Source organism: Eptatretus burgeri, chromosome 11 (assembly GCF_056783735.1).
Source record: "Eptatretus burgeri isolate ZD-2024b chromosome 11, Ebu_testis_v1, whole genome shotgun sequence".
NCBI classification, from domain to species: Eukaryota; Metazoa; Chordata; class Myxini; order Myxiniformes; family Myxinidae; genus Eptatretus; species Eptatretus burgeri.
This window is the reverse complement of record NC_140971.1, coordinates 87,016,690-87,037,749: the sequence shown is the minus strand read 5'-3', so window position 1 is coordinate 87,037,749 and position 21,060 is coordinate 87,016,690. Positions and strand designations below refer to the sequence as shown.

General features: G+C 43.9%; 1 protein-coding gene across 8 annotated transcripts in view; it reads left to right on the top strand.

The window, feature by feature from the left end:
- LOC147017562 (neogenin-like) overlaps window positions 1–21,060 on the top strand; it is a 491,631-nt gene that overhangs the window by 263,209 nt on the left and 207,362 nt on the right. For all 8 annotated transcript variants that reach the window (XM_085847263.1, XM_085847265.1, XM_085847261.1 and 5 more), the window contains one exon: window positions 6,769–6,889. In XM_085847263.1, coding sequence (XP_085703389.1) covers window positions 6,769–6,889 — 121 coding nt within the window. The remainder of the gene's footprint in view (window positions 1–6,768; window positions 6,890–21,060) is intronic.

Sequence of the window (21,060 nt, the reverse complement as noted above, 5' to 3'; positions counted from 1 at the left end):
TTTCTGAACATATCCTGAAAGTTTCAGCTTGTTATAAATTTGTTCTGGGTTTGACTCAAATTTGACTTGATACTCCTGGACTATATGTCTCATTTGGGGTGTCACACCAACACCCTTCTTCGCGGTCGGGGGTCGAATGTCAGGGGGGTCGGGTCAAAAATTTCAAATTGCGATAACAACGCCATTTCGAGCCCGATTGACTTCCAAGTTATGATCATGACCAAACTAAGTGATATAACTCATTAAACAGTAGCACTATCGACTTATAAGAACCAAATTGATTTCCAGGTTTTTGTTTTTTCAGAGATCATGGAGATATGACAAAGTTATTCCGGCAATTCCTTGCTCAACGAGAAATTTCATTTGTTTGTTTGTGTTCAGGATATCTCAAAAAGTTGGAGACGGATCCGGATGAAATTTGGTGGACACGTTGGGTGTGTGGCAAGGAATAATTGATTTGATTTTGGTGAAGATCCGAATCCGGATCTGGATAGGAGAATTATTTAATTTCTAAGGTGATTCTTCACCATTGAGAGATGGGGCCAAAAAACGATATAGTACAATGTAAAAATATAGCTGCAGTATAGCATGATATTTCAAAATGTATTGGGTCCAATATGTTCTCGTGGATCAGGCATTGTGTGGTGGAGGTATGCGCTCTACCGAGTGCCCTTCAAGTTGTAACCGTAATGATGTCTATAAACAAAATGGTGTTCGTATTTAACCAAACCTGTGTCACAATATTGTTGTGGAAATGATTCCTATGGGTTAACATTGCTAATTATAGTTGAGTTATCTCCATAGTGAATGTAATAGAATAAGGGTGAAGTAATTAATCATGATATTAGATATGTGTCATTTTATATAATAGATAGACGATGTCCACCCTTCCTAATGTGTGTGTCTAAAAACCGTCAACTTTGTGAGCTTTTGTTGTTTGTTCTAGCTTTTGTAATCTGTCTTTTATGTGTGCCATCCATATGTGGTGCTCAACTGTGTCTGCGGACGTCCTCCTGCAGTGGGTTACCTTTCCTCGGAGGTTGGTGGCAGGATTTGCACTCCGGCCACCATAAAAACACTTCACTCTGCAAAAACACACAAAGTGTTGTGTGTCGGGGTGGTGCTGAGGTGTCCTCCAGTTACACCAGATGGCGGTCTCCTCAGGTTAACCTGAGGCGGTCCCTTCGGGTGGGTGCCTGGAATGTCGTATCCCTAAGAGATGGGGATGGACCAGGTATCTGCCTGGGGGGTGGCCAGACGGAGGCCCCTGGAGTACCAGCAGAAAGTGGATGCAGCGACGCGCTGTGTCACATGCTGCCCATGTATGTATGTGTGTATGTATATATTTTATGTGTTATTTATGACTTTGGTATGCCTCGAGGAATTAGCCAATGTGACAAGACTCAGGGGGCGGTCCTCGATCCATTACATGAGCCACTGTCCAATGGTGAGTGAGAGGGGAGGGACACAGCAGGTCACGAGTGATATGTGGGCTCAGCGCAAAAAGGCAGGTGCTCCGGACAGAAGCCTGGGCGAAGCCCAGAATCAGCCTCGGAGTGAGCTGCAGTATTTGCTCGAGCTTTAATGCCAGTGCTACCCAGTCAAAGACGCATCCTTTCCTCTCCTTTCAAGCCAGAGGGCGCAGTGGCCCGTTTCCTGCAGAGCAGTCAGGACCTGTGGCTTCCATAATCCTGCTGGGCATTGCCTGGTATTTATTGTCTTGTGAATCCCTCTGTCTTTCTGTCGTGGTGTGAATGGGTCCTGGTAAGATAGTTGGCCGATTTAAGGATCGTCCATTTGTCATGGTTCATTTGGCACATTTTGGTCAAGGTGAATGGGTTTATCGTTGGTTCATTGTTGATTGCTTCTCTGGAATTCCCTCTCCCATGCGACCATTGTTGTGATTAAATATACCTCAGGTGATTTTGAGCTGCAGTAAATCTCTGGGTGAATTTGAGCCGTGGTGATCATCATTACAATTAGTGAAGTCATTTTAGGATGAATTGGGAATGGCAATGAATGCCATTTATCCAGACAGTGCCGTACACCTCTCCAACTTGCTTGGCCATGAGACGAAATGCGTGACACTAATTAGCGTCACACTTCTGCTGATTCGACAGTCCCACCGGCACAGTATTGGACTGTAAAGACCCGTAATCCAGGCCAGGATGGCTGAACCAGCTGGCCACGATGGCCGCCGTTAACGCGGCCCACCAGGATTTACAAGAGGTAACTGGGATGACCCGACTGCTCCAGCAGTGTATCGGCCTTTTTGCCTCAAAGTGACCAAAATTACTTTAGAAAACAACCTCTTGTAATTCAATTTGAACAATCAATGCTCGATGATCATCATCATTTCATACACAGCTTGTAGCCGCTGGTTGCATCATTGCTGGGAGTGCGGCTCCACCGCTGATGCAGTGCCCCCTGTTTCCAGTAAACTGGTACTCAATTTGTCGACCTCAGAAGGATGACAGACTGAGCCAACCCACCTAATGTTATTTTATGGCACGACAGGGGCTTGAACTCAAGACCCTAAGACCTTGAGGCAGCCACATTAACCTTGAAGCCAACACCAGGCTGGTATATGCTTTATGATGTGTTTTGTAAACATGTCAACCCACTATAAATTTCCAAAATATTTTGAATTTGCAAGTACTATACACATGTTGGATTTGTAAGTAATTATTATTCGAGGTGGCTATTTTGCCCTTTTCTCTCAAATTTGTTTTTTTTTCTCTAATACAAGCCAGCTATGCCTACCCATGGCTGGGCCTACATATTACACTTCACAAACATATTGCATGTCAATCTGTGTCAATGAGGATGTAAAATGAAGTGAAACATGAAAAATGGATCTTTTTAACATGTAGTTGTTGTTGTTGTTGCTCTTGTCAGTGTGGTTGTGATTGTTGTTGTTTGTGTGCTCCCCCCCCCCCCCCCGTGTACTATTATAATTTTAATGTTGCTTCAAAAAGTATTCCTGTATGTACAGTAATTTTGTGTGCTCTTTCCTCGTCAATCACGTTTTATTCTAAAGGGTACCTGCTATCATGCAATAATTAAAATGGTACCTTTGGAATCGCTACATTAAGGTTCAAGTCCCACTTATTCCTCTTCCCTCCCAGAAAGACAGGCTTTTAAAACAGGAATCTTTTAACATTGTACACAGGTTGGTCGTGATGGAGTTTTTTAAACAGGTTGGTCAGGTTTGGTCAGGTACGGGAGCATGTGCCGGAGCAGCGCGTCGCTGCGTCCACTTTCTGCCAGGATTCCAGGGGCCTCCATCTGGCCATCTCCCAGGCAGATGCCTTGCCCATTCCCATCTCCTTGAGATGCCGATCAACCTGTTGCAACCACGAGGCACGTGGTCGGCCCATTGGCCTCCTCCACTCACGAGGCTCCATCGCTGAGAGAATCTGTTGAGCAGGATCAGCGTCAGGAAAATGAGCCACATGCCCATAACAGCTGCAAGTGATGCTCACGTGGTCCAAAATACAATTACGAAAAGATACGAAAAGACATACAATGTGGTCCAAAAGTAAAAAGACAAAAGAGCAGAACTAACACTTTCTCTCTATCTTAGACAGTCTTACTTATTTAGTTTCACTCCGCAGAAGGGTAGATCAGGTAGAAAGACAAGAGCAAGTTTGAGGTGTTGGCAACCTCTGTGCTCACCCGGTGTGGGCTGGCGAGCCCGACGCTTTCCTGCGCTGAGGAAGAGCAAGGGAAAGGGGACTGGGATAAAGGGGTGTCACTGTGCAGCCTGGTTATTGTTCCATCTCGTCCCATGCCACTCTGCTGTATCCCGTGTTGCTTCACCTCGAACACACCACCAGAAAGTCCACCTGTAATCAAGCTGAGAATAACCTTTGACTCCTTTTTGAATCCCCCTCAAGCGCTATTTTATACGTTCTGAGTGAGGTGGAGCCCAGCATCCCCGGCAGGTGTGACCGTGCCGCATGGCAACAAATCTCTACCCCTTGTGTTCTGAACGTGCCATGCTCATTGGCCCAGACTTCGCCTGTGTCCTGACGTCATCCGCTCTGCGAAGCTGTCAGACCGGAAATTACTTAATTTGTCTTCGAGGTGGGCCATGGAGCCGATCCCCTGACTTAACGTGGGGGCACTCCTCACTGTACTGGTAGTGCAAGTGTCCTGGTGGGTCGCAGATGGTTTCCAGGGCAGCATGATGGTTGCCGCCGATAGGGAGGGATGACCAAAATGTTTGTGCAGGCTTGCGCTAGACGGCAGCGAGGTTGGTTGGTCGTGACGCTCCAAGCGGGGGCAAAGCAGCGCCCCAAGCTGGCGCGATGGTGGTGGCCGTCGTCAATCACAGGCGAGTTGGTGGGATGGTGGTTGGAGCCATTCTGTGGTTGGAGAGTGCTTGGAACGGCACCATGGTGGAAGAGCGATGGTTGAGGCTGAAGTGGATGGCGTATGAGCAAAGCGAGACAATGGTTGTTGGTCTTGTGGTGTGGAGGTAATTGGAGTCTTGTGGCGGTGTGTTTGAAAGTTGTGTTGAAAGTGGTGGTGGCGGCATGATTGACATGGCGTGGTTGAATAATGGTGATTATGGCGAGCGAGCATTTGGAATGTGAGCCTTGTACAATGTTTTTATAAACTGAATCAGCGAGAAAAATTCATGCACGATTTTATTAGTCGTGTTGTAATTACTTATGTTGCAGTGAGGTTGTGGTGGTGGTTCAAAGTGGTGGTAGTGGTGTGGTTGAAAGTGGTATGGCAGTTGAGTTGTGGCACGCGATTTGAACAGGGAGGGTTTTGGGGGCATATTCTAATGAGGTGGCACGCATGGTTTGATGGGGTTTAAAATTAAAAGATAGAAAATTGGGTGGAAAGTGGGGGAAAACCGAACTAATCCCTCACAACGCATATTCCCTTTGTCGCCCATTAGACACAGGGGAAGGACCCTCCCTGCATCAACTACCACGTGAATCGCTGTATGTTGTGTGCCATTGCCTTGGGGTCTCAGTTCCCAGAACTGTCACAATAATATTGCAAATTGAAAAAGTTATACAAATAGACACGGTAAAAAAGTATAGTGTGTGTGTGTGTGTTACTTTTTTTCTGTATGTATATATACATACCTTTGACATGTCTTGGACTATTGTGAGTATCTCATTCTCACAACATTTTTTATGGTGCTTCTCCGACAAAGCTGGAACCAGCAACACAAGGTGGAAGAAAATGGTCGAAGAAAAAAAAAAAGACATGGAAGTCGTTTCTGTGCTGCCGCATCGCTGTAAAAATAGCAGGCTTCCTTCACAAGATGAACAGAGGTCATCATTATTGTCATTGCACTGCAAATGCTTTCTCGAGTCTGTAATTCAGGAAGAGATTTTGAAGGCAGTGGCCTTCAGCGTGAGGTGAGCTCTGCTGTTATGAATGGACTCAGCTGTAACACCGCTGCTGCTATTTCACGGTTGGGTCAGGAGAGTCAACGGCTTCGGGGGCTAATGACCCGTAATGAACAAATGCGCAATGCAACATGGGGTTGTGTGCACGTTGCCCGGCGGCACGAGGTAAACCGCACGGGCTTGACATTAATGGATTCTGTCTGTGCACATTTTGTCAAAGCAATCGAGTGTTTACTGTCCACTCCCTCGTTGTTTGTCTCACGTCCAACCATCTTTACCGCCATATCTTCCCTAATTGGCATGCCTGCCCACTTGAAAGGCAGAGCGTTATTTGGTGTTGATTTACTTATTTGAAAAAAAAAGGCAATTAAAAGGAACACAGGCCTTGTCGGTCAAACTATCGACGACGCAGGCTTATTTCAGTGCCTGTGCCTTTGGGGAAACTGTGCGGCCAGCATTCTTTGAGTCCGTCTCTGACATCTGCTCAAAACCGATTTGGTGTCTCAGAAGTAGTATTAACGGTACTTCCCACATGCCTGGCATTCCTTGTCAGAGCTCTTACCATGCAATAAGTTTGCCGAAGCCAAACAATGCAACGGCAGCTCCACAGCTACGTCCACTTTTGTCCAAAGAAGTTGCAACAACAGCGTCCAGCATTTCACACACACAATCGCATCTGGCATGGATTCAGGATACATATTGGGGGGGGGGGTCACGCATTTTACTCCATGGTCATGGCAGGGCATTGGTCTTCGAATATGCTTGGTTGGTTGAGAAACCAAACGAAACTATGATCTTTCAGGAAATTATTGCCACCAACTGCCGGTGATGCCAGTTTTAAACCTCGGCGTGAAATTCTCTCACCTTACAGAAGATTGTATTCGCATGTGTGATTCCCACAGGATGTGTGTGCATCAGGTGTTACAAACGTGTTGTTGTGAGAGCATTTGATTGGGGCCTTATGTCAAAAGATATTCTTTTTAATTCCGCCGACATTTTACTGCTGCATAGCATTTTACTTTTGTCCCAAAACACAAAACACAACGCACTCAGGAGCACAGATCACGATCCGAAAAGGACCTTTTCTCCAAACGGTGTCAAATAAAATTGGAAATCGTTTCCCATTGACGGTCGGGATAATGTGAGATGGTATTGGGTGGAAGAAAATGATAATTAAAAAAGATGTGCTACCTTTCCCCCGTTTCGCTCGCTCTTTCTGGCTCTCCTTTTCTATTCCCGGAGTAAATCTCTCCCATTATACCGTTCATTGTGTATCCTGTGCGGTAAAATAATTGCTTGGGATTCTTTTCTCCCTTTCTCCCTTTCTTCATTGCCTTTTACATCTTTTTTTTTTTCATCTCTTGCTCCCTAACCGCCTTCTTTCCATCAGGACGAGCACAACCTCAGGATCCTGGGGCTTGTGAAGTCTGATGAAGGAATCTACCAATGCATCGCTGAAAACTCAGTCGGGAATTCCCAGTCGAGTGCGCAGCTGCTGATTATGGACAGAGGTGGGTGAAACGGCTCGGACTTTCTCCCCATTAAAGCGAAAATTTCGCTATGTTGAAGATCACCGACGGTGCTCGGCCTGAGCTTCCATCTCGTGACACGCTCTCTTCTTGATAAGCAGTCAGGGCAGACATTGGCTGACATTTACGATTTACTGGATGCGCCAGGCCCGGCAGCGCACTGATGAGCAGTGCTGAAACACTTCCAAAATGGCACTAATGAAAGCAATTTCTATGCACACAAGGAGCAAAGAAAACTTCAACCTTAACAGCCTCCACCTCCACCCCCCTCACCATTTTCCGCCATCACCAACAACCACATCCGCACATCCAGACAGCCCGTCAGAACAAATGTGTACGAAGGAGACATGCGCCATGCATATGCATCGGGCCTCATGCTGACAGCAGCTTTATCCGCTTAGTAGGCTCCAAGTACCTTGTTCCAAGGTCCTTCAGCACCTCTGTCTGTCTCCCGGGGTTCACTTTTCCTCCTTGGCCCGTGGCGTGGGGTTGCATGGCAACTGGTGGTTGTGGCTTTTCTCAAGGGATCTCCGTCATTAGGAAAACCTTTCGGTGAGCTTTGAGGTCTTCAGGGAGATGCTGCAAACGATTTTAGATAAATTAACAACAAGAAATTCAGATCACAAAAGATAAGGCAATTCTGTTGTAAATTATTTTTTGTTCTTTGGGTAAAAGTGGTTTACGGCAGAACACTCTTACATTGGTGGTGAGCTGATCTCTTTGTCCTCTGGTGCAGTCCTAGCAAGGGTCTTACATTGTGGAGCATGCTTCCATTAATTGATGTTTAAGCTTGTGCAATATATTCTCCGACTTGGAGTCATATTCAGGGTTAACCACCTCGCTTCTTTAGAACCATTTGTGGCCTGTAGCCATCACTGCAGTCCAATGATCAAGGCTCCAGGAAATAGTGTACATTGTGTCCGAGATCAGATCAGATCAGTAATTTCATTGTACGCAAATGTAGTATCTTCTTGTCAACATTAACATTTGTATCGTTCAACTGCACATGGTTAATAAGGAACTACATTCAGCGTTCTGTTAAACCCCAAATAACGCAATCATTGCTGATGATTCAAACGGAAGTCTCACTCGTGTTGAATAGCGAAATATGGAAGGAAAAGAAAAGAGCTGCGCAATGAAATGCCCTCAAAGCCAGGGTGAAGGTCAACTTCAAAAAGCGGCGTGTGTTTGGAATTCGAATTGGAGCGGGCCCAGAATGTTTGAGGATGTCATTATTGAGGTCATGGTGTGTGCCACATAACAAAAGCGGCATTAACTAATCGCCATACGTGGTCTTTTCATGAGTCGCTCAAGTTTCTGTCGCATATTGATACCTTGGCATATGGAAATAGTACTTCACACCAAGGAACATGGGGAGGATAATTTTTTTTTGAAAGTGCAGCACATTAATAGACATCTGATGTGAAACTCAAAAATTGTATTTATTTTGCTTGGACACCGACCGTACTAACTGCAAGTGCAGTCCTGCATGCCGTTCACGCCACGATGAGGTGCCATGCCTCATGTGCCACAACCCTTTTGAGTAGTGCCGAGCAGTCAGACTCGCTTTTCGGTCCACAACTCCATCGTACCCAGCACAGCTTGTGGTATACATGATTACATCGACGTTCGTATGCATGACAAAGGAAAAACGGCATTGCTACCTCGACCACCGAAGGTGAAGGAGGTTATGTTTTCACCGCTTTCTGTCTGTCTGTTTGTCTGTTTGCAGGATATCTCAAAAAGTTGTGCATGGATCCGGATGAAATTTTGTGGTCAGGTTGTGTGTGTGATGAGGACGAACTGATTATATTTTCGTGAAGACCTGGATTTGACTACTCGAATTTTTTCAGTGATTCTTCACCATTGAGAGAGAAGGCCAAAAACGATATATAGCGCGATATCTCAAAAAGTTGGGGACGGATTTGGACGAAACTTGGTGGACACATTGGGTGTGTCGCAAGGACGAATTGATTCGATTTTGGTGAAGATCCGAATCCGGATCTGGATACGATAATTATTTAATTTTCAAAGTGATTCTTCACCATTGAGATATATATGTATGTATATATATATATATATATATATATATATATATATATATATATATATATATATATATATATATCACTGTATGGCATGATATTTCAAAAATGTATTGGGCGCGATATGTTCTCGTTGGTCAGGCATTACGTGGCGGAGGTATGCGCTCTACCGAGTTCCCTTCTAGTTGCTTATGTTACAGCGGTCTTGATTTTGGATCTCAGTTTGGTGTTTAATAAAATACATTAAAAAAAAAATACTGGCACAAAATGTGAATAAACATCGGCCAAATACACTGTACTGTGCAGCGCAGTTCCATTCCCACAATAATTTTACATTCATTACAGATAATGGAATGTTTCACTTGAACCCCAACTGCGCTGCCAGGCACATTGTGCCCCCCTCGACATTTTCCACGATATTTTCGCAACCGCCGGGAATTTAAGAATTGTCAATTCATCACTTTCTTCCCGAGAGTCTTATGCACGTTTTGATGGTGAATATGTCCAAATCGGACTTCCCGTTCTGGTGTCACATGATAATTAAGAGTCACATGTGCTCCGTAAACTGCAATTATTGCACGTGTACGTCGGACCATTGAACATCATGTTTTCCAGCTTCAGAAACACTTTTTTTATTAACATCGTACGCTTTTCATCTAATAACGTGTATGCAATAACCAAAATTGTAGCTTTCCCTGAAAAATGCATAAAATTAGCATTTTGCAGAATTAATTGGGTAATCTTGTAAATATTTTCAAGTGTTTGTGTGTATTTGTGCATTTATACATTTTACGGCCAAACCATCGCGGATATAGATCCCAAATTTTAGGTGTAGGTACTTCACTATCTGGGAAAGGTTTGAAACTTCCAGATGTTGACTTTGACATTTGTTTAGACACCACCAAAGGCCACTATAAAGTGTATATTGGGATGTGGGGTCAAGCAGTGCTACCGCCGACCAGCAGGTAAAAGGTAACCACCATGAGGCCAATAACTCCACAGCTTTTCAATGTCCAACATGTCAAACACGACCCGCCAGGAAAAGCTCACCCAGCCAGGCAGCACCAGGTATCTCCCCCTTATGGGCAGCGTTGGGTATCACACCTCCTCCCCTGCCACCACAGTGCCAGATAGCTCCTGCCCATAATTAGTTAAATTTACGTATTATGAACAAATTTATTTCACCATCGTGTTCATTTCAGATCTGGGGGGGGGGGGAGCTAAGTAACGCCCCTCCCCCCTCCCCCCTCCCACACACACACACACACTCACCCACTCAGGAAGAGCTCAAAATCTCCCATTTCAGTTTGGGTTAAACCATGTAATGTAACAAGACTAACGAAGAACCTGTCTTTACAGATGGGATTATTCCCCCAGAATTGTGGTATGTTCATGTGACTTGTAGTACCCCCCCCCTTTCTACAGGGAGTAGTGCGATGCCGTTCATATTTACATCGAGAGAATTGGGGTCTTCCCCTCACACCGAAGCCCCGAGGCTATTAATTTTCTTTTTTAATTGCCTAAAACTCTCCCGTGCATACCCTAAGTACAACCACAATTTTGTGCTTCAGTTCAACCACAACCACAATGGACCTATTCCGTCCAGTGCTTCAGTTCTCTCAATACGAGGAAGTCAGCCAAAGGATGCCATCCAGTCCATCATGTCCACGCATTTCCGCCAATATCCATGTAATCTCTCTGTCCTCAATGCTTCCAAGTACCTCTCCAACTGCAGTTTAAAGCCCTCAACAATTTCAGTTGTCATCAATCTCCAGGGAGACCATTCTATACCTTAACTACCTTTTGAGTTAAAAAAAAAAACCCTGCCTTAATGTCACTCTCAAACTCTAGCCTCTGGTCCTATCACTCAGTGTCCATTCTGCTGAAAATCTTTTCCACACTTATCCGCTTGATACCCTTCATTATGTTAAACATCTCCATCATATTCCCTTGTATCGCCTCTTTTGTAATTAACAGTGTCCAATCTCCTTCAAACATTCCTCATTGGCATAGTCAAGTCGAGATAGTTCAGGAATCAATATAGTTGCTCGTTGTTAGACCCTTTATATGGCAGTTGTGCCCTGTCTCAAATGCGGGGCTAAAACTGAACACAATATTCCAGGTGAGTTCTCTCTACAGTCTTAAAACTACCTCTTGATTTACAAGTTATTCCGCAACGATTACAACAGCTTTATCTATGGCCGCCTGGAACTGGAACTGTACTTTCTGTTTACCTCCTGCATTTATTTCCATTCCCCCCAAGATAATTTAATTGTGTCACACACTCTAAGATTGCCCCCTTGCAATATGCAATCCCTATTTTCATTATTCTTACCCATCCCCCAGCACCGTACATTTCTATATGTTGAACTGCATCTGCCAATCTTTTGCCAAATCTATGAAGGAATCTAGACTTTCCTGAATCCAATCACTCCCCTCTTTGCTTTCTTCCTTACCTTCCAAGCTTAATGTAATCTGCAAATTTGCATAACCTCCTGCCCAACCACATGGTCCGAATCGTTGATGTATATTGTGATTAATAACGGCTCAAGAACTGATCCCTGGGGTTCCACTACTTACATCCTCCCAGGTGGCTATCCTCGTGTTCACAGTCACTCTTTGCTTCCTGTCACTAAGTCAGTTTCCAATCCATTTGGCTACTCGACCAGCCACTCCACAAGTCCTCACCTGAGCGAAAGGCCTTCTATGTGGGAACCCATCAAGGCTTTCTGAAAGTCTCGATGAACTACATCAGCTGGACTTCACTCATAAACCCAGTCAGAAACTGCCACATAGAACTTCAATATATTTATTTCACCGGATCTAAATCCATGCTGACTACCTTTAATTACTTTGAAATTATTCAAATTTGTGCATCAAGTGCATTGGACGTTGGCTCATGCAGTGTCTAATTCCAGTTCATCAAAGCTAAGTTTTCCAGACCAGATCCGTCGCATCTTTCTGTTATTTACCGTCCTTGTGTTGTTGGTTGGGTTTTCGTCCAATTTTCCATGTTTAACAGTCCCTTATTATGGTGTATTGTCAGATTTGTGCCCCTCTCAGTGTCTGGCCTACGTGCTAAGTCCTCGGCTAGTGGGCGTGCCAATTGTGTCTCTGTTCTGATGCCGCATGTCTCATTCTGCTTTCTTTATCGATCCGAAAAGTTCTCCTTTCATGCTCCTCAGTGTTGTCATATTTCCCCATCCTCGATTTCCTGTATCCTTCTCTTGTCCTCATTCTTCCCCACATCCCTTATTTCTCCAAGTCTCCCTCTATTTTGTCCCTCAAGGCTGCCATTGGTGTGTCTCTCTCTGTCTGTCTCTCTCTCTCTGTCTGTCTGTCTCTCTCTCTCTCTCTCTCTCTCTCACTCTCTCTCTCTCTCTCTCTCTCTCTCTCTCTCTCTCTCTCTCTCTCTCTCTCTCTCTCTCCCTGTCTGTCTCTCTCTCTCTCTCTCTCTCTCTCTCTCTCTCTCTCTCTCTCTCTCTCTCTCTCTCTCTCTCTCTCTCTCTGTCTGTCTGTCTGTCTGTCTCTCTCTCCCTGTCTGTCTGTCTCTCTCTCTCTCTCTCTCTCTCTCTCTCTCTCTCTCTCTCTCTCTCTCTCTCTCTCTCTCTCTCTCTCTCTCTCTCTCTCACACATCCTGATCCATTCTGTTTTCGAGCTTCTCTACGAGTCTTGGCACGACACAAAACAACTCATACCTCCTCTTAAAATGTTTCGAACGGACACTCCTCGCATCGTTACCGCCGCATTATTGTCTATGCCCACCACTCTAAAACAGCACAAAACTATTTTTGTATCCTTGTAACAAGATGGGGAGGCCCCATACCAATGCCCTCATTCCCGACTCCCTGGACACCCTCCCCCTCCCACCCCCCCCCACCGACGCCCATCGTCATGCACACATGCATCACTGCCCCCATCATCCGCTCTACAATCCTCATGCACACTCAGAGCACTCCAATCACTTCCTACACCTCAGCACTCTGAACGCTGGCCGCACTAACCACACCAACCACAACCCAAATGCCATTACCCTTGTTGGAAAATCCCTCAACCACAGTACTCCCACTCACACAGCCCACCACCCCTCCTTCACTCACACTCTTACCCCACACCCACCACACCAAGACTGGTGATGTCACCCATCACATAGTCAGTCGTACATCGCCTCTGCACCTCCAATGCCAACAGCACACTCTGCACTCCCCTCATCGCCCACACCTTCCCCTTCCCCTCATGCCATCCACACCTACCACACAGCCCATGTCTCCCACAACCCCACTACCACGTGCACCTGTGATAGACCCACCCAACATACATGACTGATGCTCTTGAACCAATTCCTCACCCTATGACAAATGGAGCAAAGATGTTGACCCTTTTCTTAGTTTACCCAACAATGCTCCCACTCCCAAGTGTTCCCACTTCTGAGAGAATGAATTGTTTCATCCCTATAGAACCCTCCCGTGCACCGATCAAGTTCAACCTCCAGTTTTCAAGTCATTCGTCCAGTCGTTCTGGAGTGCATCGAAGTCAAACAAACGAAAACAAACCCTTGAACTGTATACAAGACTGGAAGGATTATGGCTATTCACGTTGCATGTACGCCATTGTGGCGCCACCGCACAGCCCTTCTCTACGCACACGCCGCAATGTTGCTCGGCCCAGTGAACGATTCACCATGGCCCACACTGCGCTGTTTGTTCGAGAAATTGTTCACATCGACTTTGACTTTCAACTCAAAATTAACATTCAATATTCAAGATCTCCTTAGAATTCATCTCACGAGTCAAAATATATCTGCTACGAGTGGGCCTCCCAAGATGGCACTTGGTGGATACAAATTCTCACCACTCATCATCTTTCCAGCCTTGTATGCAGTTCAATGAGACAAACAGACACTTTTCAAATAAAAATTTGAAGAAGATTCGGTTCCGATTCCAAGAAGAAGAAGAAGAAGAAGAAGAAGAAGAAGAAGAAGAAGAAGAAGAAGAAGAAGAAGAAGAAGCAGAAGTCAGCATTATTTGACTGACACAGTGTCTGGATAATTCTGAATGATGCAGTGATAATGATATAACAATGGACATAAACAGGATTAATGAACAACTCTCGGTCATGTGGTCCACACGTACACGTACGGCTGTCACACATTCTTTGTACGAGTGATTTTGTGAAGTGGTGTTATTACCCTCGCCGAAGGAGACGGTATTGCATTCGGGTCTTTTCTTCACTTGCAAAATCGAAAATTTCTCAAGTATAGTGTTGAGTCGATTTTGTTATTCTATGTCTGTCTGTCTGTTTATCGTCTGCAGGTCACAATTTTGAACCGATCTTCATAAAACTTCACCACATGGTAGAGTTTGTCAGAAGGAAGAAGTCTGTTTTTGAGGTCAAAAGGTCAACATAGGCCAAAGGTCAACAACTAAGTTGGTATTGATAACATCCTCAATTTTCATCAGAAATTTGAAGAGGATTTATATTTCAGGTCACTCAATTAAACCAGCCAATTATTTTTCAGGTCAACATACACCAAAAGGTCAACATAGGCCAAAAGGTCAACATAGGCCAAAAGGTTAACATAGGCCAAAAGGTTAACATATGTCGGATTTCTAAAATTGTCAATTTTCATCCGATTCACTTGAAATTTGAAGCGGAGTTTCATATTTGGTCATTCAATTCAACGAGCCAATCATTTTTGAGGTCAACACAGACCAAATGGTCAACATCGGCCAAAAGGTTAACATAGACCAAATGGTCAACATAGGCCAAAAGGTTAACATGGGCCAAAAGGTTAACATAGGCCAAAGGTCAACATAGGCCAAAAGGTTAACATAGGCCAGATTTCTAAAATTGTCAATTTTCATCCGATTCACTTGAAATTTGAAGCGGAGTTTCATATTTGGTCACTGAATTCAACGAGCCAATTATTTTTGAGGTCAACATCGACCAAATGGTCAACATAGGCCAAAAGGTTAACATAGACCAAATGGTCAACATAGGCCAAAAGGTTAACATAGGCCAACAGGTCAACATAGGCCAAAAGGTCAACATAGGCCAACAGGTCAACATAGGCCAACAGGTCAACATAGGCCAAAAGGTCAACATAGGCCAAAAGGTTAACATAGGCCAATCGGTCAACATAGGCCAAAAGGTTAACATAGGCCGGATTTCTAAAATTGTCAATTTTCATCCGATTCACTTGAAATTTGAAGCGGAGTTTCATATTTGGTCACTGAATTCAACGAGCCAATTATTTTTGAGGTAAAACTTGTTTTCGGGATTTGTAAGTATCGCGTTCTGCACGACGTCTTCTTGTTTGTTTGTTTGTCCGCGCTGAACTCTACCGTTTTTCTCTGCAACCGCTTGTCGGATTGAGAGAAAACTTTCAACATCGGAGCGACGACTCAGGTAGAATGTTTTATTGATAATTCTGACATCATAGGTCACATGGTGTGGCAGCCATGTTGGAAAAACGGAAAAAACTTTGAACCTCTGTATCTCTGAAATTGCAACAAGGAAAAAATTGAAACTTGGCACACGGCAAGTACTCCTCATGGGGAATAAGTGTGATTTTTTTTCATGTCGTCATGTCACTTCGTTATGACGTGATAATTGCATATGTAGAACGCTACATCTGATCAGCATGGAATTTTTTGAGGGTCATCTCGGGATAAAATGGTCCACAGAAAATTTTTGGATGATGTCGTCGGTCATGTGATTCGGCAGCCGTATTTTTTTTTTTAATATAAAATACCTTCAAAAATCTTCTTCTCTGAAGTGGCTGAACAGATTCAGGTGAAACTTTACACGTATGACCACCTATCCATGAGGAACAAAAAGTTCACACATTTGATGTGATAGGTCACATGGTTTGGCAGCCATATTGGATATACCCTAAAATGGAAACCTATAAAAAATCTTCTTTTCCAGAATGGCTGGACAAATCAAGGGGAAACTTCACACAAGTGTTCCCCAAGCCTTGGGTGTACAACTTTGTTCAGGATTAATTGATAGTTTGGACTATCATATTTGGCAGTTTATTGGCAGCCATATTGGACTGAAGAAAATATGAAATAATGTTTTCTCTGGAACTGCTCAATCAATCGACGTGAAACTTCAGATTTATGATCTCGTAATAATGGGGAATACATGTTTTAAATTTCAACTTGTTTGGACACTTGGTCTGGCAGCCAGAATTATTTATTTTTTTGATATGGGTCCTTTTTTTTCTTTTCTTTTTTTGTTTATTATAATTTTTTTGAAAAAGGCTCACTTGGCTGTGCCTTGATGGGTTTGAGAGTAGAAAAGTGGCAGCTGAAATTGGAATCCTATCCAGGTTCCTCCTGATGACTTCATCTTTGCTTTTTGCTTGTTCGGGTTCCTTCTGATTTCTCCAATGCAGGACTTCACCTATTTGATCTTCCATTTGATTTCAATTGAATTTATTTGAATCCCATTCTAAATTCAATTGAATAATAAAATAAAAAAAACATCATGGGTCAGCGTCAGGTGTCCGATCAAAGCGGGGTTGCATCAAAGTGGAACATCTTGATATCTGGTCATCATTGCCAGCAGTTATAAAGCGACACTTATAATTATGTCTCCTATTAAGTATGTAACACACCAGTACACAAACGCCACACAAAACAAATCCTGGCAAGGGACTGCAATCTCTGATTGCTCTTTTTCTTGTTGACATTTGCGAAACACACACACACACACACACACACACACACACACACACACACACACACACACACACACACACACACACACATATATACACACACGTACACACATACACACGTACACACCTGACACTTTAAGAAGGATTGACATGAAGATATCCACTCGTCATATTCACAATCCTGTACACATCAGAATCATTGCAGAAATACTTGGCGCATAGAGAAAGCAATGGGAGTCATATTCCAATGCACACTCCAAAATACACCACAAAATTCCCTGCCAAAACAGTTTGTGGTGTTGAACATCATCTTCTGGACAACACTGACTCCATAACTCCACGTACTCTTTTACATGTAATACCGTTTTCAACAGATCAATCAACCAAGTGTAATTTGGTGCAATAATGGCAAAGTCCGGCGATGATGTCACGGCACACACAGTTTGGGTTTCTCAGTGTAAGTAGAGGCCAAGGCCAGCTGCTTATTGACATGCCACTGCCAATGACTTGAAATAAAGCAGCAGTATTGATTGAAACTGCCTGCCATCGACCTCCCAGACCTCCTCCCACTGAGCTTTGAACTCTGCATTATGCTCAGATTCGTGTCTTTACGACTGACACCTAGTTTGCGAAATGTTAGGCCGTCACATGTGAATGGCTTGAAATAATTGAAATTCCATGTGAGAAAAGCAGGCAAACCTGTCGCTCGCAGAGCTGAATAATTGAATAAGGTGCATGGTCGTAAATTTGTGCCCGCTAAGTGGTGCTACCAAAGGATGAGTATTGATTGCAATTGCTACTGCCGGTCTTATATACAAATTAGCGCGTGAACAAAATGGCCGCTCTCGGTACTCCTGCACCTTGAGAAGTCCACGGTGTATATTTCCACCATCCATTCTCTAAGTATTCATTCAGGATGCTGGCTTATTATTATTTTTATCTGAAATTGATGCCATCAACACTTTTGAAGCTGCCATTTCTCCACCGTGCAATTTTACTAAGTGTCAAAATCTGAAAGTCAATGAGCTGGTAATGAGTGCATTGGTTATACGGGTGGGTAATATGGCAGAGTGGGATAAAGGGTGCGTTGGAAGATTATGGGGTTTTGTATATCATTTATGTAACCTAGGCTATGCTTTATAATTATTGAGCTCGCAATTAATGAATATCAAAATGAACAAAGGAAGGTTACGGACTACCTCCACAATGGCCGCCATGTTTGAATCAAATTATCTGATCAGGCTGTTCAGTTATGTAGTGGGATCTGTAACCAGGTGGGAGTTTAATTGTGAAGTATTGATTGTCAGAAGCAGCTTTGACGACAATGAGTTGGGTGACTCGAGAGCTGCGCGGCACGCTCTCCAGATTGCTTTTACTGAATATTGAAAAGAATAAATTCAATTCTAGGCAATCTTCAGCCGCGTGATTTCATTTTATTCGTACAATATGCCCACATGCTTGATTTTGCAATTTATCAGGTATTCATCAACCTTGGTGAGATTTGCACGTTTCTCGAACTCTGTTGTGGGTCGTGCCCGTTCCCTGCCTTAATCACCCGTCAAAGCCCATTTTAAGTGTGCTGTTCCAACTTGTCTTTCCTTCACGTGTTCAGTTGCTTTGCTCATCACCTGCTTGAGTCCCAATATTCCTTAGTTGTTTTTCCCCCCGTATTTCTTGTTTCTCTGCTTCTACCTGTTTAAACCCAGGTGGCTATATATGCTCTGCTTCTTTCATCACCGTGAAACAATTTGTGACCACTAATGGAAGTCTGAACCACAACCGACCTGCCAATGGCCTGTCGAGTTAGGAGTCGGGGCAAGTGGAAAGTGATGCCAGTGAGATGGAGATGCAAAAAAATGTTGGAATGGAGTGGAAGGCTGTTGGGAACCCAGAAGAGAAGGGTTTGAGATGAGAAAGGTGCCATTTTGTATGGTGGAAGGAGGGGAGGGAAAGGTTATGTATATTCATGAATTCCTCCTTTTCTTTTTGCTCCCTTGTGACCCTGAAACAGAACAGATGGATCCATGAAAATCTGGTGCATCAGACTGTATTCTAGAAAAGCCTGTGTATTTTCCTTAACGTAAACACATTGGTCATTATGTGGAGAGGAAGAGGAGGCATCACATTTAGTATGGAAGCTTCTGCTGCTGCTGCTGCTGCATCCCTTCTTGTCCCTCTTGAGGCCTTGGGATCAATGGCCCACCATATCATTGGAAGGTTGCTTCAGGAAGATGAGATTCAGGGTCTGCTTCTTCCTTGCTATGGGGAAGTAGAGAAGAAGAGGAAGCATCACATTTAGTCTGAAAGCAACCAACACTCATTGAAAAGTTTCATCTCAAAAGGAGTCCATGATGTTTCTTCTTCTGACTAAAAGGGCACTCTGTGGAGTGCATGCCTCCACCACGCAATTCCTGATCCACGAGAACATATCGGGACCAATACATTTTTGAAATATCACGGTATATATATATATATATATATATATATATATATATATATATATATATATATATATATATATATATATATATATATATATATATATATATATATATATAGTTTTTGGCTCATTCTCTCAATTTTGAAGAATCACTTTAGATATTAAATAATTCTCGTATCCGGATCTGGATTCGGATCTTCACCAAAATCGAATCCATTTGTCCTTGTCCCATACCAAACCTGTCCACCAAGATTCATGCAAATCCGTTCACAACTTTTTGAGATATCGTGCTTTATATATTGGTTTAGCCCTATCTCTCAATGGTGAAGAATCACTTAAAAAAATTTATCAGATCCTGATCCAGATTCTGATCTTCACCAAAATTGAATCATTTCTTCCTTGTTACACACCCAACGTGTCCACCAAGTTTTGTCTGAATCTGTCCACAACTTTTTGAGATATCCTGCACACAAAGAGACAGACAAACAGACAGAGAGGGGTGAAAACATAACCTCCTTCACCTTTGGTGGGAATAACCACCTGGATCTCATTAGATCTGATTTTTAAAAATCTCATCAGCTGCCATGACAAACATTGTAAGAGTCTTAAATTTTATCTCTGATTCTTCTTCAGTGAGGATGTCGCAACAACAAATTTTTTTATGACCATTTACCCCTTTTTCAGTCGGGTTGGTCAATGATGGCATTTCTCCGTACAGATCTATTCACTGCATCAGTTTTGTGCAAACCCAAAAATCCCAGCTAGTACACTGACATTGACCCAACATTGACAAAGGTTGTAATGGTCGCAAGAGGATTTCAAAAGTTGGTCCAACATCAGTAAAATCGACGTTACTTACCGATGTTCGGCCAATTTTGATCCAACCACAGTCACAAGGAATAACCAGAGAGTTGGTGTCAAAGCCACCCAATGCTCGCCTGTTTATACATTTATCGTTTTTAAAAGACTCGTCTAATAATTAATACTAGCCGAAACCCTGTCACAGACGGATTCCGTTCATTAAACCACCCTCACCAGCTCACCCACACTAGAGGGACATGGACTGGACAGGGCGTGCTTACCCCCGCCTACTCATCCCCCGCCTCTGCCCCATTCCCCCTGCCTCCCACCCCCCACCTTCAATTTGCTTACCCCCGCCCCCCGTCTCTTGATTCCCGCCCCACTTGCCCCCAGGCCCCCGCCCCCTGTCCACCCCCTCACACTCAACACCGCCTAATTCACCCCAGTCCCCGCCCACTCATCTCCGCCCCATTTCTCCCCCCCGTGTCCCGCTATCAATTTCCTTCCCCCGCCCAAAAAATTGCTTACCTTGCCCCCCGTCTCTTCACTCCCTGCCTCTGTCTCTTCATCCCCCGCCCCCGCCTCTTCACTCCTCGCCCCCGTCTCAACGAACAGTTTTTATTCTGCTTCAGAGTTGAAAGTTGACTATTTCCACGATGTGCGATGCACTCTTACAGATACGAAGTTTCTTTCAGTCCAGGTCACAGTACCGAGAAAAACGTGACGTGACCGCAAGGAGTACAAAATTGGTCCTTCAGTATTAATATATAGAAGATACAATGTTTCTTGTTACATTTTTTGTGTCAAATTCACATTCTGAGGTAGTTAGCATGTGCAGAAGAGGGTTTTACATTGCAGACGCTATTTTCGAGGAGTGGAATTACACCTCTCTGCGGTAACGGTCTGTCGACGATAGACGTAATGACGTCAGCAAATGACCGATGATGTCATGACGTCCTGACGCCTCTCAGCGGTGAGGTCACACGTCGCCATGTAAACGAATGTAAAACAAAAAGTGTTTATTCTGCTTCAGAGTTGAAAATTAACTATTGTCACTATGTGCGATGCACTCTTACAGATACGAAGTTTCTTTCAGTCCAGGTCAGAGTACCGAGAAAAACTTGACGCGACCGCGAGGAGGAGCACAAAATTGGTCCTTCAGTATTAATATATAGATTTT